The sequence below is a fragment of the Sorex araneus genome, chromosome X, assembly GCF_027595985.1.
Source record: "Sorex araneus isolate mSorAra2 chromosome X, mSorAra2.pri, whole genome shotgun sequence".
In the NCBI taxonomy this organism is placed as follows: domain Eukaryota; kingdom Metazoa; phylum Chordata; class Mammalia; order Eulipotyphla; family Soricidae; genus Sorex; species Sorex araneus.
The window spans coordinates 86,392,801-86,409,579 of NC_073313.1; the positions used below are offsets into that span (position 1 = coordinate 86,392,801).

General features: G+C 42.3%; 1 protein-coding gene across 6 annotated transcripts in view; it reads right to left on the minus strand.

The window, feature by feature from the left end:
* Positions 1-733: 733 nt before the first annotated feature.
* SLC25A14 (solute carrier family 25 member 14) overlaps positions 734-16,779 on the minus strand; it is a 52,804-nt gene continuing 36,758 nt past the window's right edge. For all 6 annotated transcript variants that reach the window (XM_055123047.1, XM_055123043.1, XM_055123042.1 and 3 more), the window contains 3 exons: positions 15,267-15,402; positions 2,875-2,955; positions 734-1,183 (listed from right to left, as the gene is read on the minus strand). In XM_055123047.1, the coding sequence (XP_054979022.1) occupies positions 1,142-1,183; positions 2,875-2,955; positions 15,267-15,402 (259 nt within the window). In that variant the 3' untranslated portion in view covers positions 734-1,141. The remainder of the gene's footprint in view (positions 1,184-2,874; positions 2,956-15,266; positions 15,403-16,779) is intronic.

The following is a 16,779-nucleotide window of genomic DNA, read 5'->3' on the forward strand; positions in this document are numbered from 1 at the left end:
CCAAGCTCTGCCAGAAATGATCCCTGAGTGGGGTGCCAAGAGTAAGCTCTGAGTACTTTCAGGTGTGAACAAAATCAAAAACCAAATAAACAAACAATAAATTAATACTTGTCTGAAGTTTACAAGTTAGGTGGTACTATGACAACAAATGACAGTGGGAAAGTACAATGTGCATTGTCTGTTAACATAAATGTGCTTTAAAAATCCAGACTCAGTTTCATAGTCACTTTCTCTCTAATAGTATCCGTAGAAGGTAACTTAAAAGAGTTGGCAATGGTGGGGCAGGAGAGACATTACAGCAGGTAGGGCACTTGCCTTGCCCATGGCTGACCTGGATTAGATCCCTGGTATCCCATATGGTCCCCTGAGTACCCTTAGGAGTAATTTCTTAGTGAAGAGCCAAAAGTGAACCCTAAGCATCATTGGATGTGGCCCCAAAACCAAGAAAAAAGTTCACAAAGGTAAGCCAGAAAGATAAGCCACAAAGATTATGGTAAGTCACAAGGATTATGGCCACAAGGTAAGCCACAAGGGTTATGGCAATTGCCTTGAATGTGGGTGACCCCAGTTTGATCGTCAATTCCTGACACCAATCCCTGAGCACCACAGGGAGTGACCCTGAGCACAAAAAACAGGAATAGCCACTGAGGATGGCCAGGTAAGGCACAAATGCCCATGCCCATCCCAAAAGAGGTGTCATAAGAGAAAGGAATGAATAAAGACAAAAGCGAAGTTATACTGACAATAAATACTTTAATGAAAACCGAAGTTGGTAACGTACATAGCAATAACTGCCCTGGCCTATGCCTTCTGCTAGGGCCCAAGTTTGGGGCTAACCAACTACATTTAACCCACATTTCAAGAGAAGGCCATTTTAAATGTCACCCATCAGTATCCATCTTCACAGAAGATACCAATCTGTGGCCAGAGTTTCAATGTTAACAGTTTTTCTCAGGGAAAAGTTAACATGGTAACACAAACACAATTTAGAACCATCCTAGTATTTTTCCATCAGGAGGTCACTGGGAAACTGGTGGTTTTGTAAACACTTACAAGTTTGTCAAAATACAATAGAAGACGGAAAAGGGGGGAAGAAATGAGTAGAAAGGTCGGAGGGCTTGGCTCACGTGGACATTTGTCCTTAGATTTGAAGCCTCTTGAGCTGTTCGTATGTGATAAAAAACTGAAGAGTAAGTCATGGAAGATCACCCAGTTGATACTGAAAGCCAAATCCCATTCCAAAATTGTGTATTACGTTCTCTTAAAATGAGGTTCTTGTTCTATGCTAGTCTTAAGCTGCACTTTCTTGTAAGCTTTTCTTATTAAACAATAGATCTAAATATCCAAATCACACTCAACAGCTCTGAAATTGTGAGACCCAAATTTTAACAACCAAATTTAAGCTGTCAAGCTGTAAGGCTGGGGGGAGGGGTTTAAGTGAGGGAACCTGGGAGGTGGAGGGAGGTTGACACTGATGGTGGGATCGGTGCTGCAATATTGTCTGTCTAAAACTCAACTATGAATAACTTTGTAAATCATGGTGCTTGAATAAAGTGTCAAAAAATTTAATAAAATTTCTGACAAATCAAGCATGCACTGAGTCCCCATTATATGAGCATTATGATTTTTGGCACTTAGCAACATAAACTGATTATAGGCTAGACTACACTCTCAGAGGCAAACAGAACACACACACATACACCAAGAACATCAATGACCATACATAATTGAGTGCTAGAATCCTTGTTAGGGATATTAGACTATCATACCAATCTGAGGGAAGAGAGAAAGGCTCTCAGACTATAGGTTCCACAAGGATAGGGCATTACTTCTTCCTTTCTTTTTTTGGGGGGAACCACTCTGAGAAAGTTCAGGACTTACTCCTGGCTATGTGCTCAGGGGTCACTCCTGGCGGGATTTAGGGGGACCATATGGGATGCCAGAGATTGAACCTGGGTCAGCCGTGTGCAAGACATATGCCCTACATGCTCTACAATTATTGCTCGGGCCCAAGGTAGAGAATTACTTTTCAATCCTGCAGTGTTCATGACTTATATATACACCACAACATTATCCAATTTATGACTCTATACAAGAGACGCTCAAACACAGGAGAAGCTTTCACTCTAATGGTAAGAGCCTTAACCTGGCTCTGGATTTCTCCAGATTTCTATGAGTAATTTTGTCTTATTTTCTAGCTACCCTAAGGACTATATCTGCAGAGATTTTCCTCTGGTCATGTCCAAACAGGATTTCCAAACTTTTCATAGTCCCTTTCTAAACTGGCTATATTTGTTGTTGTTGTTTTGTTTAAACAGGACAAGAAGGGAAACATTGGCCTTCATTCTTTCTACCCCTTTTACTTTGTATTTACATGCAGTCTTGCCAACTTTGAGACACACAGAATTAAACTCTAGCTGAAAGAGTTTCTCTATTTAGTTCAGTGTTTTCCTAAGCAGTCAATATTGCTCCCACCCAGAGGTGCTGGGATGATCCAGGAAGTTGGTAGAAGCGTTAGGTGCAACTGAGACACACTTTCTGTCTGTTTGTTTAAAGAAGGCTGATAATCGGAGAGTGCTAAATAGTTTCTCTTTTCTATAAAGGGAGAAATAGGTCAGAAAAGTTTGGGAACCTTTGATTTGGTCTCATCTTCAAGAATACCATGACAATACTTAAATTTCTTATTTGCCTGAAAGTTTCAGTACTTAAAATTTCCTTCCCATATTCGATACGCCAAAAACAAATGGAGACGTTATTAGTGCCTGCTCGAGCAAACCGATGAACAACGGGACGACAGTGCTACAGTGCTACAGTACTCTACCATTACTGGAAGCCTGAAATACTTGCTTTTATTCTTGTGTTCTCAAAGGATACAATGATGTTCCATGGTCCAAGTCGAAGCCAGTTTGGCCAAAATCCTTTATAGAGAGCAAAAAAGCCTTCATGTTTCCACATCTGAAAGATAAATTAAAAACAGTAAGTTCCACTTTCTTTTATATGTATGGCAATACTTTTGTTTCAGTATGTATCTTCCGTGCCTTTTCCCCCTGCATGTGAGGCCAGCTGTGGAGCAATCCTCCTGGCATTCACCTCTAGTATTCTTGGGTATACGTCTCCCATTCTGTTTTATAATCCACAAATGAGTGCAATCTATGTCTATCCCTCTCTTTCTGACTCATTTCACTTAACATGATGCTCTCCATGTAAATCCACTTATACACAATTTTATGACTTCATCCTTTCTAACAGCTGCATAGTATTCCATTGTGTAGATGTACCAAAGTTTCTTTAACCAGTCATCTGTTTTCAGGCACTCAGGTTTTTTCCAAATTCTGGCTACTGTAAACAGTGCAAATGCATACATTTTAATGCTATTTAGTCTAAGTCCATCCACTCTTCCTTTAACATTTACTAAGCATATAGCATATGGAAGATACATTAAAAATAATTGTTTCCTCACTTGATTTTAGCCAAAAGGCCTACCTGAATATTGCAAGTCATAATGCCCAAAAGGAAGCAGAGAGACACACACAGAGAGAGAAAGAGAGAAGTGCCTGTAATGGAGACAAGCGGGGATGAGCGGCACACAGTGGCGAGAGGGAGATTGAAGATATTGTTGGTGGGAAATTTCCACTGATGAAAAGATGTGCATTCGAACACTAAATGACTGAAATCAAATCATGAACAACTTTGCAACTGTATATCTCACGTTGATTCAACAAAAAGTAACAACTTTTTCTACTTTTTTTTATTAGTGAATCACCGTGTCGTACAGTTACAAACTTATGAACTTTCATGTTTGCATTTCAGTCATATGTAGGATGACATTACTTTGTCCTCTCCCCGCTTGCCACTAGTAGCTTGTCCAGGTATTTCCTGGAGTTTAGGCTTACCCCAGTCTCACCCATCAAGGTGTTCCCGAATCACTCCCATCCCTTTGTTTAGCTTGTAATCACTTCTCTATGCTCTCTTCCCCAAAACAGCTAATCCGCTTTCCCTTAATCTGACTCTGCTAATTTGTAAGGTCAGACTTTCCTAGGACACTGAATATTATAACATTGCCTTTCTCCCCTCTTTATGCCTTTTGAATAATTTACTTTAAAGCAATGTCCTTTTTATATAGACACAAGAAGACAATATTATGCTTTTGTAACTTGGGATTTAATTGGCCTCGAATATTATTCCCTCCTGGGCATCTGCTTTCTCCACTTAAGCCTCAGTTGTCCTCAGTTCCTAACACCCCAAAAGCAGGGTCCCGACGAGGGACGGGATGGATCCAGGGTAAGCGGTATAACACCGGCATTGAGATGGGCCTGGCCAAAGTGCCTAATTCTTAACTATAAGTTAAGAGCTTGATCATAGACAAATGGTGTCATGATCCAAAAGTAATGATGAGACTAGGACCCTGCTCGGGATAGGAAAGACTGATCTGGCCTGAGCACTGTAGTCTGAGATCAAGATGACCCCTGGAGAGCAATTCTATAAGCTTTAATGCATTTCTTATTGTGTCCATACAAAATGATTAATATTATGAATTCTTATATGTTTACTGGCTGAGGAGAAGAGAAACACATTCTTGGGACTCCGCCCTTGGGTGGATCCTCCTGCTGAAAGGGAGTCAGTCCTAGGAGAAGCATCCCCTGAGGGAAAGGAACCTCAACCCTATTGATGGTGACCACACCTATGTGTACACCCCAACCCCCTCATGCTGGGGAGATTTAACTAGGCTGTAAGAGTGGATTTGGGGGCCAGATCCACAGATCCAGAAAGAGATCCAGAGCCGGGAGAGAAGCAGAGAGAGAATGAAATAAACTGATCTAGCAAGCAGTTTGGCCTTCTTCCTTCCGTCGCCTGCCCTTGGCCAACAGCACACACAGCGGTTCCAGGGCACCGAACGTGGGCGGTGAGACAGAGCCACCCAGAGAGCCCAAAAGTGCACATGCCCCTCGGCGAGCCTTAGTTTTTTACAGTCATACAGTGATCGTTTACATCCCTCCACCAGTGCCCATTCTCCTCCACCAATGTTCCCAGTATCCCTCCCGCCACCCCCACCCCAACCCTTACCACCCCACCTTGCGCAGGGCATTCCCTTTTGTTCTCTCTCCTTTGGGGTGTTGTAGTTTGCAATCAAAATTTATTTCAAGGGGCTGGAGTGATAGCAAGCAAGTAGGGCATTTGCCTTACACGTGGCCGACCCAGGTTCGATTCCCAGCATCCTACATGGTCCCCTGAGCACGGCTAGGAGTAACTCCTGAGTGCGTGAGCCAGGAGTAACCCCAGTGCATCGCCGGGTGTGACCCAAAAAAAAGCAAAAAAAAATTGATTTCAAGGGATTGGGGAAATAGCTCAACAGTCTGAATGCATACTTTGCATACTGGTAGACCAGGTTGGATTCTAGGCACCCACTTGGTCCCGTGAGCAGTGCCTGAGTTTGTTCCCCAAACCAGAACAAAACGAGTCTGACAACAATTATCAAGTGATGCTAGGTCTTATGAGTAAAAACATAGCAAAAATTAGCTATTTTAAAAAATACTCCCAAAACTTATCTGATTATGTTTTATATTTTGCTTTGCCCATCAGTCTTACAAGCCTATATTGCAGATATAGGTGAGATCATCTAACAATGGTCTTTTACCTTCTTACTTCCCTTAATTCTCTCCATTTTGTTGCAAGTAAAAAACTTCCTTCTTTCATTGTGTAAATGTATTTTTGTTATCTTGCTATCTTTGCCTAGGGTGGGAGTACTCCTAGCAATACTCAGTCAGGTTCACTGCTCTGCCCAGCAAAGCTGGGAATGACCAGGGTCATATGGGCAGAGCATGGGGGACCATGTGATTCAGGGGATCAAACTCAGGGCTTTTCAAATATCAGACGTGTGCTCTGCCCCTCTGCATTATCTCCTGGCCCCTGCACCACATCATCTCTAGAGAATCACTGATCAACAGACACTTCAGCTGCTTCCATTTTAGCAATTGTATATAATGTTTCAAAAAACACTGGGGTGGATATAACCATTTGTCTTATTTTTCTTATTCTTCTGACAAATATCAAAAAGTGGGGCAGCTGAAACAAGTGTCAAAAAGTGGGGCTGCTCAAGGAAGCCTTGGCAGCCTTATGAGGAAGCGCCACATTGTTTTCTAGTACAATTGCACCAATTTACATTCCCACCAACAGAACATAGATATAATGAGTTCCTTTCTCACCATACTCATACCAACGTGTTATTCGTGCTTTTGTGGTTTTCTTTTCTTTGGTTTGGCGGCCCTACCTAGCAGTATTCAGGCACCATTCCTAGAACAGTGCTAAGGGGACCATGTCATGCTAAGAATCAAACTCTGAGCTCTCTGAGGCAAACAAAGCATGTGCTTCGGTCCTCTGAATATTCTCCCTGGCCTTATTGCTGTTTGTTGGTTTGGGGGCAATGTCCGGCTATATCAGAGCTTACTCCTGGCTCTCTGAGCAGGGATCATTTCTGGAACTGCTCAGGAGATATCAGGTGTTAGGGATAGAACTTGGGTTGGAAGCATGCAAGGCAAGAGCCCTACCTGCTGTACTATCACTCCAGCCCCTATTACTGCTGTTCATGTAAGTGAGCTCATGGGTACAGTATGTCATTGTGGTCTTAATTTGCATTTCCCTGATGAGAACCTTTTCATATACCTCTCTGCCATCTCTATGTGCTCTTTGGAGTTGTGTCTTTTCAAATTATTATGTCCATTTTTTATTGTTTTTTGTTGTTAAGTTTTATGCGTTCACATGAATCTTGGATATCCAAAAACTTTATATCCTTTATATTCAAAAACTCTACTGAATGGAGGAAGATATATGCATGTCACACAAATATCTCTCCCCAATTAGAAGGCTGTTTTTTGCCCCTTTCACTGAATAAAATCTTTTTGTTTAATGAACCCTAAGTGTTACTATCTACGTTCATTTCCTACAAGACACTTTCCTGTTACTGGGAATATAACACATAGAGTAATGTTTGTGGTTAGCCAGCCTCCAATATGGCCCTCAATGAAAGCCAACACTAGTTACACATTTGTGTAGCTCTTACCATAATGTGTCATGGCTGTCCTGTACCGTCAATACAGAAGTAGCAGACTTGTTGTTTCTTTTTGTTCATTTGGGGGCCACACCTAGCACTGCCCAGGGTAACTCCTGGCTCTGCATTCAGGGATTTCTCCTTGCAGTGCTCTAGAACCATATGGGGTGCTGGGGATCACACCAGGGTTGGCCGTGTGCAAAGCAGATACCCTACCCACTGTCCTACTCGCTAACACACATCACTTTTAATGCTCTGCTCTAAAAAACTCACTTTCTATGTCAGTCCTTGTTCTTTTTTGCATCATGTCAGGAAGAAAGAGCCATGTCAGGATGAAAGAGACCCACATGAAAAGAAACTAAGAACTCTGCCAACAGTCCCAGAGGCACTGAGATGTCCTGCAAATAGTCACATCAGTGACCTTTGAAACAGATGTCCCCGTTCCATTCAAGTATTTAGATGAATGCAGCCCTAGCTGACAATTGTTCTATAACCGCCTGAGAGAATCTAAGCAGAAATCACACAGTTAAGCTGCTACTGAATTTCTTTTTTTGGGTTTTTTTTTGGGGGGTCACACCCAGCAATACTCTGGGGTTGCTCCTGGATTTGCACTCAGGAATAACTCCTGATGGTGTTCAGGGGACCATGTGAGATGCTGGGGATCGAACATGAGTTGGCTGCATGCAAGGCAAATGCCCTCCCTGCTATACTGTCACTCCAGCCCCTGCTACTGAATTCCTGACTTATTAAAAACTGCAAGATAATAGAAGTTTGTTGTTTTAGGCACTGAATTTTGGGGTAATCTGTTACACAGCAAAAGGTAACCTTAGCAGTTTTTACCTTCGTGGAATGTATAGTCTAGCGGTGCTGAACTAATTGATATGTTATATCCAGAAATGATCAATTCCAATAATAAAATAAAAACAGAGTAAGGGATTAGGGAATTAAATAAGGAGTAGTCCTTATGAGTCCATTTTTATAACCTGTCAGATTTTTTCTACCTCAGGAAAGAGATTTGAGGATTACATTAATAATGTGAATTTCTGTGTTTGGGCTTCTTTTTTAAACAATGAGGATTCTGCACACAACTCAGTGGTTAAGGGAATCAAATGACCAATTATAATTACCACAGGACATAAACTACTGGTATGTACTGAATTCAACCAATATAAACAGTTCACATTTTTTTCATTTTGGTCCATACCCAGTGGTGTTCAGGGTCCCAACATTGCTCAGGGAACCATGCAGTGCTGGAGATTGAATAAACCGTTCATATTTAATTAAAAACTATCTATTATGTAAACTCTTCTGTGTTAGGTATTTAGTTTGACATTGGGAAAAGTTGATTTTCTTTTCCACTGGTGAAGTGAAACTGACCACTACACAAAAGATATATTTAAGAGGCAGAGACAGTAAGGGGTTAAGTTGCGGTTCCTTCATGTGAATGAGCCAGGGTCAATCCTTAGCACTTAATATGGCCCCTCAAGCACCATCAGAAATGACCCCTGAGCACAGCCAGTTGTAGGTCAAACACTGCCCCCTTCCCCAAAAGGATATATTTAGATAGGACAATAACATGATAATCCAAACTTGTAAGTATCTCTTATCCCATCCTGTAGATTTAGAAACTCAAGGGGTCAGGAGAGAGCTCAAAGATCTGGAATGACTGTTTTGCATGTCAGATCACTGACACTGTATAAATCACCTGAGGACCACTGGGTATATATCCCCTAAAAACACAAACAAAAAAATGTTCAAGAAAATCAGCTTTACTAACCATCTGGGCAAAGTTTCCCCAGTGATACTTGGCTGGTGGTACGACCCAATGGTCCAGTACAGATTCAGTGATGAGGCTCAGTAGTGTTGGGCTCTACTAGCACTGCCCTGATGGCACTCAGAGGACACCATGCTACATCCACCAATGTTTGGCAAGGAGGCATGCAATATTATAAATCAAATGTGGGGGGCCAGGTTGCTAGTGTGGGTAGGGTGTTTGCCATGCATGTGGCCAACCCGGGTTTGATCCCCAGCATCCCATATGCTCCCTGAGCACTGCCAGGAGTAATTCTTGAGTGGAGAGCCAGGAAAACCCCTGAGAATCACTGGTTGTGACCCAAAAAGCAAAAATAAAATAAAATAAAAAAGAATTTAAAAAAAAATCAAATGCGGGTCTTATGTATGCAAGGAGGGACACAAACAGCTATCTCCACAGCCCCATTTTAAACTAATTTTGGGAACAAACAGTAACATTCTAAGGGAAATAACATGAAACATAGACTATAGTGATAATATGCTTCCCCCAATAGATTCTCAGCAAATGCTGAAGTTATCACACCAAAATTAATGTCAGAAAATCATGAAAATCAGTGAAGGTAAGGGCTACATGCAGATAATCTACAATCACAGACTGCAAAAAAATGGCAAGAGACCTTAGAGATACAATTTAACCCTATCACTTCTCACCTCGGTTAAAACACTAAGTCTTTAAAATGGTCTACAATTTCCATCTAGAAGCCAAAACCATTTAAAATGACAAATGAGGGGCTGAATAGGTAGTACAGCAGGTATAAGGCTTGCCTTGTATGCAACTGACCAAGACTTGATCCCTGGCACCCCATACAGTCCCTCAAGACCTAAGACCTAAGACCACCTGTGTGACACCCCCCCAAAAAAGCACAATAAAATAAAATTATAAATGAGATTGTGTCTCTTCCAATTTAAACTCTCCAATGGTTTCCCTGAGTTGAGCCTATACCTCCGAGTCTATTACTGTGTACCTGGTAAAACTTCAAACTGAGTGTCCAAAACTGGAAAATCTCCCATAAAACCCAATTCTCTTTCTAAGATGCCTGGCTCAATGACTGTTACCACATGGTCTCCAAAACCCCAAACTGGGAAGTTATCTTTGACACACCCTTTGTCCCATATCTCTTTACATAGTCAACCAAATCCTGCCCAGCTATGAACTATTCTTAACAACAGCCCACCTTCTACATTCCCACAATCATGTTAGACTCAGCCACACATCACTGCTTGCTCAGAGGCCTTCTAACCAATAACCGTAATCTCTAGGTCAGATTTCCTCAAAGTAGATCCCCAGACCAACCAGCAGCATAATTATTGCTGAGAACTTGTTATAAATGCAGATTCTCAGGGAAGGAGAGATGGTACAAGAAGTAATACACCTGCCTTGCATGTATCAGACCCAATTCCATTCTTAGCATTGCATATTGTCCCCCAAACACTACCAGGCATTTCTAGAAATAGCCCGAGTACTCTAAGGTACTCCCCTTCAAATGCAAATTCACAGACCAATCCGAAACCTACCTCATCAATCCAGTGTTGGAGTCCAATCAGCTGCATTTTAATGAGCCCTCCAAGTGATTCAATCTACTTTAAAGTTTTAACAATCATTAGGATAATTTTAAAAATAAGAGCCACTGGAGCAGACTTATCACGTTAGCTGACTGGTTTTCTTTTCTTTTTTTAATTTTTTTTATTGAATCACCAAGTGGAGGGTTACATAGTTCTCAGGATTATGTCAGTTATACAATACTCAAACACCCTTCCCTTCACCAGTGCCCATCTTCCATCACCAACCCCCCCAGTATATCTGCCGTCCCCTTCCACCTCCCCAGTCCCCACCCTTGTACGTGATAAGTTTCACTTCGTTTACGCTTTATCTCGATTACATTCCATGTTTCAACACACAACTCACTACCGTTGCACCGTTGCTGGGGTTTCCCCCCAAAAAGAAAAAGACAGTCCTATTGCCAAGGAAGCATTTGATAGCTGACTGGTTTTCAACATTGAGTGAGCAACACTGAGAAAGCGCCATGGATTCATTTTTTTTTTCTTTTTTGCTTTTTGGTTCACATCCAGAGATGTTCAGGGGTTACTTCTGACTGCACTCAGGAGTTACTCCTGGAGGTGTTTGGGGAACCATATGGGATGCCAGGGATGGAAACTGGGTCTACCGTGTGCAACCGTGTGCAACGCAAACATCCTACCCACTGTACTATCACTCCAGCCCCTCGAATTCATTTTTTGAGTACACAAATCACAATACCTGATAATTTGAAAATACTGATACCTAGGGACAAAGAGACAGTACAGGGCTTAAGGGATTGCCTTGCATGCAGCCAAACCTGGTTCAATAACCTGGCACTGTATATGGTCCTACTTACCACAGGGACAGAACTAGCCCCTGAGCACAACCAAATGTGGTTAAAAAAATAATCATGAAAGTTCTGTGTTCACTGGTTTAAGGTAGACAAGAAGATGTGAAAGTTCCATAGTGATTCAATGAACACCTATGAACACCTAGAATGGAAAATCACTGTCCAGCCCCCACAAAATCAAAGTGATCGATTCAAGGGGACAGACAGACAGTTCAGAGAGCAAGGGATTTGCCTTGCACACGGCTATCTCAGGTTCAACCTCCGGCATACCATATAGTCCTTTGAGCCAACCTGGAGTGACCCCTGAGCACAGAACCAGGACTAAGTCCTGAGCACTGCTGAGTATGGTCCTAAAATGAAAAACAGAGCGATCAATGCAAACCTGGGAATCATGGGGCTGGAGCGATAGCACAGCGGGTAGGGTGTTTGCCTTACATGCAGCTGACCTGGGTTCGATTCCCAGCATCCCATATGGTCCCCTGAGAACCGCCAGGAGTAATTTCTGAGCGCAGAGCCAGAAGTAAACCCTGTGCATCGCCGGGTGTGACACAAAAAGAAAAAACAAAAACCTGGGAATCAAAGATATAGCACAGGGGGTAACGTGCTTGCCTTGTATGTAGCTAACCCTATTTTAATCTCTGTCACTTCATATTGTCCATGAGCACTGTCAGAAGTAACCCCTAAGCAGAGCCAGGAGTAGCTTTAAACACCACAAAACATGGCCAAAAATATAATTAATTAAATACAAATCCGTCCTTATGAAAATCTCTTAATAGTTCCCCATCAAATATTTAAGTGCAAGCAAGCACCTCAGTATAGCATACAGTATTCTTTTTACTTTATTATTTTATTTTTTGCTTTTTTGGGTCACACCTGTCGATGCACAGGGGTCACTCCTGGCTCTGCACTCAGGAATTACTGCTAGTGGTGCTCAGGGGACCATATGGAATGCTGGGAATCAAACCTGGGTCGGACACATGCAAGGCAAACACCCTACCTGCTGTGCTATCACTCCAGCCCCTATACAGTATCTGTTTAAACCTAATCAAGCCACCAAACTTAGGAAGACATCATGGCTATAGAAAGTCCACTTTTCCAAAAGGTAAAAAAAAACTTTTGGGGCTGGAATGATAGCACAGTGGGTAGGGTGTTTGCCTTGCACGCAGCCAACCTGGGTTCGATTCCCAGCATCCCATATGGTTCCCCAAGCACCGCCAGGAGTAGTTCCTGAGTGCATGAGCCAGGAGTAATCCCTGTGCATCACCAGGTGTGACTCCCACCCCCACAAAAGAAAGCAAAAAAAAAAAACCTTTGAACAGGTTAATCTCTCAGTGCTTCAGAATCTACCTCAATTGTGAGACTAAATAAATAAATGCATGTAAGTCCCAATAAAACACTTCCTAATACACACAGTACAGTACTTGGTGTAAATTATTAGTTTTCCCTCTTCCCTTCCTTTTGCTATCACTGTGATGCCTGCAGGTGACTCACATGGTTGGGCTGAGACCCCTATAGTAATTGCCACGGGTCTCAGTTCTGGTTTGTGGTGCTCAAACATGAACTGTGATGCATGCTTAGGGTCAAGCTCTTCAGCTGTGATGCTCCCGCATATTCTACCTACAGTGGTCACAGGTAGTTTCACTCCTGTATCAGCATTTGTACTTTACTTTAAATTCCTGTGCTTGCTGAGGGGGGTAGTCACGTAACTGTCTTGCATTGCTTAGATATTCCTGGCTGCAGTGTACCACATCACATAATTTTCTGTTGTTCCAGGGGAAAGAGGGTCCCAAGTACCAGTGTTACTAGGACCACACTCAGTGCATGTGGGTAGCACAGGGATCAAACTTGAAGCCCTATGCTTATAAGGTAGGTTGCTTTGTCAGGAGCCAATCCCGGGACCAAGATATATTATTAAAAATGTCAACACTTACAGGCAGACAAACCTATAGTTCCAATGGAAGTAAAAATTTCCTCCCATAGACTGAGTTTATCATTTACCAAGTTGTGCTGATTATGTTTATATGTCTGTGATATGCTACTCTGTACCTAATTGGCCCTATGAGCCATTTCACTGGTCCCTAGAAACTTAAAAAAAAAGAGATATCCTTCAACAGCTGTTAAACTAAATATCTAATAGTAGAAAACCCAAATGCTTCCTTTTATTATATCCTACCTCCAATTTTTGTAGTATTATCATGGATTACATATTACATTTATGAAAACTTCCTACAAACCTAGCATAGGAGAAATTTTCAAAACCAAGGCACAGTGCTGAACACTGAGTGACAGATTTTCCATTACGTGGTCTTGATCTTTTCTGAAGTGGGCAAATGTGGGATGCTAAGTTCTTTCTTTCAGTTACATATATAGCTATTAATAAAAGCATCCTGCATTCTCAAACACTCAAGCTGGAATAATACTAAGGACCAGCATGCATCAGCGATTGCCAAGGAGACAGCTTTTCTGAGAATGACTCTGACAGACTATAAAAATAGATAAAATGATTCTTCCCCATCTACCTTCAAAATGCTAAGAGGGAATCAAAAATAATAACCTAACAAAGGTCTGAAGCAATGAAGAAAAATGAAAATACAGGGGTTGTGGTGCTGCCAGTCGGTCAACCTGTACCCCCAGGACAGTGTATCAGCAACCTAATGGTGCCTTCAGGATCCCTAACACCCGAAAATTGCCCATGTGCCTTTGGCCACACTCCAACAAATTGGGACCAAGTTTTCCGAGAAATTAAATGGCCACAAGTTAGGAACGTGGGAGCCACACCCACAACCATCTTCAGCTCAGCTATATAAGCTCATTTATCGGCCTTGCTTCAGAGACCCATAAATAAATCTCAAAAGAGATCAAAAGCCGCAGTTAATCTCGTACCTGTGCAAAACTGAACAGACCAGGGTAAATCAGAGTGGGTGGGTTAGCCCAATACCCACTCAAGCAGAGTTCCCAGTAGCTGCTTGCTCCCACAATCCAAAACCGCTGCCATACCCCTGGCCGGACTCCACCGTCTCAGGATAGAACATACCAAGATATTAACCTGTTGAAAATTTTGATATGTGGGTTTTGTGACTGGAATCTCCAGGCTTTCTCAGAGTTGGAATTGGCTACCTCCCCCCACTTCCCTATACTCCTGGAAACACTGGCAGTCACTCCCAAGAACCAAGTCCAGTGCACCATGTAAGCTCATCTACCGGTCCTGCTTGAGAGAGAGACCCATAAAGAAATACTGAAAAAAATCAGAGTAAACTGGAGTAGGGTAAGTCAGCCTGGTGCTTCCCCAAGCAGAGCCCACAGCAGCCATTTGTTCCCACAATCCAAAACTGCTGCAATGGGGTTGGAGCGATAGTTCCGTGGGGAGGGCATTTGCCTTGCACACAGTCAACCCTGGTTAGATCCCCAGTATTCCATTACGGTCCCCTGAGTACCACCAGGAGTGATTCCTGAATGATGAGCCAGGAATAACCCCTGAGCATAACTAGGTTGACCCAAAAAGAAAAAAAATTGCCACCATGTCCCTGGCCGTACTCTCTCAGAACAGACCTCACTGAGATATAATCTGCTGAAAATGTGGGTACACGGGTTTTGTGATGGAAATCTCCAGGCTTTCTCAGGGTCGGGATGGGCTACCACCCCCACCTCCCCATACTTCCAGAAGCCTTGGCAGTAATGTCCACTCCGCAAGCTCCCACCCAGTTAAAAAAGCTACTCCAGCCTTACCTTCCCAGTAAAAATCCTGAATGCCCTGAAAATCACAATGACCTCTTAGTATCTTCATTGAAAACCGTAATGCACAAAAGAGAGAGAGAGGAGGGGTGCCTGCCATAGAGGCAAGCTGGTGGGGAAGGGTGTTGGGGATGGCAGAGGGATATGGGGGACATTAGTGGTGAGAGGTGTGCACTGGTGCTGGGATGGGTGTTGGATCATTGTGTGAATGAAACCCCATCATGATCAGCTTTGTAATAGTCTATCTCATGAATATTCAACAAATTTTTTTGTAATTAAAATACAATCAATAGCCATAGTGTACGTACCTTTAAAATGCCATCCAAAGTACCCTTGTACAAATCCACATGTCCCACAATTGCTCTCTGGTTCATCATACGAGTTCGAACAACATCAACTGGATTGGAGGCCAGAGCCCCAGCCAAGCCACATGTAAAGCTGGAACTAAAGATGAAAACTTTAAGAAGGCTTACTGATGGAATTTCATCATTTTCCACTAAATAGAAATTAAGCTAAATACAAATGTACAATGAGGCAAACACACTAGTAAAATCTGACACTTACATTTTCCTTGTAATATAAAGGGAAGGGGCACGCTTGACAGTACTTAAAAGACCATGTGGTGGTGGAGACTGAATGTGTGCCAGACCTTTGAGCCATTTCCCTGGTCCTTAGAAACTTTTAAAAAATGAGATATCCTAATAAAAATAAAAGAGAAAGAAAGAAAGAAAGAAAGAAAGAAAGAAAGAAAGAAAGAAAGAAAGAAAGAAAGAAAGAAAGAAAGAAAGAAAGAAAGAGAGAGAGAGAGAGAGAGAAGGAAGGAAGGAAGGAAGGAAGGAAGGAAGGAAGGAAGGAAGGAAGGAAGGAAGGAAGGAAGGAAGGAAGGAAGGAAGGAAGGAAGGAAGGAAAGAAGGATACCCTATCACCTATTTACCCAATTTTCCCAGACCCATTTGTTGAAGAGGCTACCTTTACTCGATTTTATGTTCTCAGTCCCTTTATCAAACATTAATTGCCCATATACATGGAGCTTTGTCAGAGGGTATTCAATTCTGATCTCTTATATGTGGCATGTAGAATACTGGATAAGAAAATGTACTGTAGTGAAAGGGGGATCTTTAGATCACCTTTGACCCCAGTGTTTAGAGAGGAGGAAAGAAATAAAGAGGGAGGGGGAAGAGAACAGGAAATATTGGGTGAACAGGCATGAGGGCTTCAGTTATACTGGTGATACGGATGTAGGAAAGCCATATATCTAAAACACAGGCTCATTTAACACTGAAAACATGAGATTTAAGCTGCAACTACTGAAATTTTGTAATGTTCCTGTCAAGTTGACAGGTGGGGATGGGATGGGGGTGGGAGTTAGGGTGGGAGGGAATATGGGAACACTGGTGGTGGCAGGACTAGTATTAAAATATTATATGCCTAAATGCCTAAAGGACTAGAGCGTTAGCACAGCAGATAGGGCATTTGCCTTGCACATGGCCAACCCGGGTTTGATTTCTTCGTCCCTCTCAGAGAGCCTGGCAAGCTACCAAGAGTATCCCTCCCACGTGGCAGAGCCTAGCAAGCTACCCATGGCATATCTGATATGCCGAAAACAGTAACAAGTCTCACAATGGAGACATTACTGGTGCCCACTCAAGCAAATTGATGAACAATGGGACGACAGTGCTACAGTGCAATGCCTAAAGCACAACTATCAGTAACTTTGTAAATCATAGTACTTTAACAAAAAATTTTTAAAAATCGACAACAATAAATTAAAAATGTTTATATACAATTAGAAAACCAAAAGAAAAAGAGAGATACCCTTTG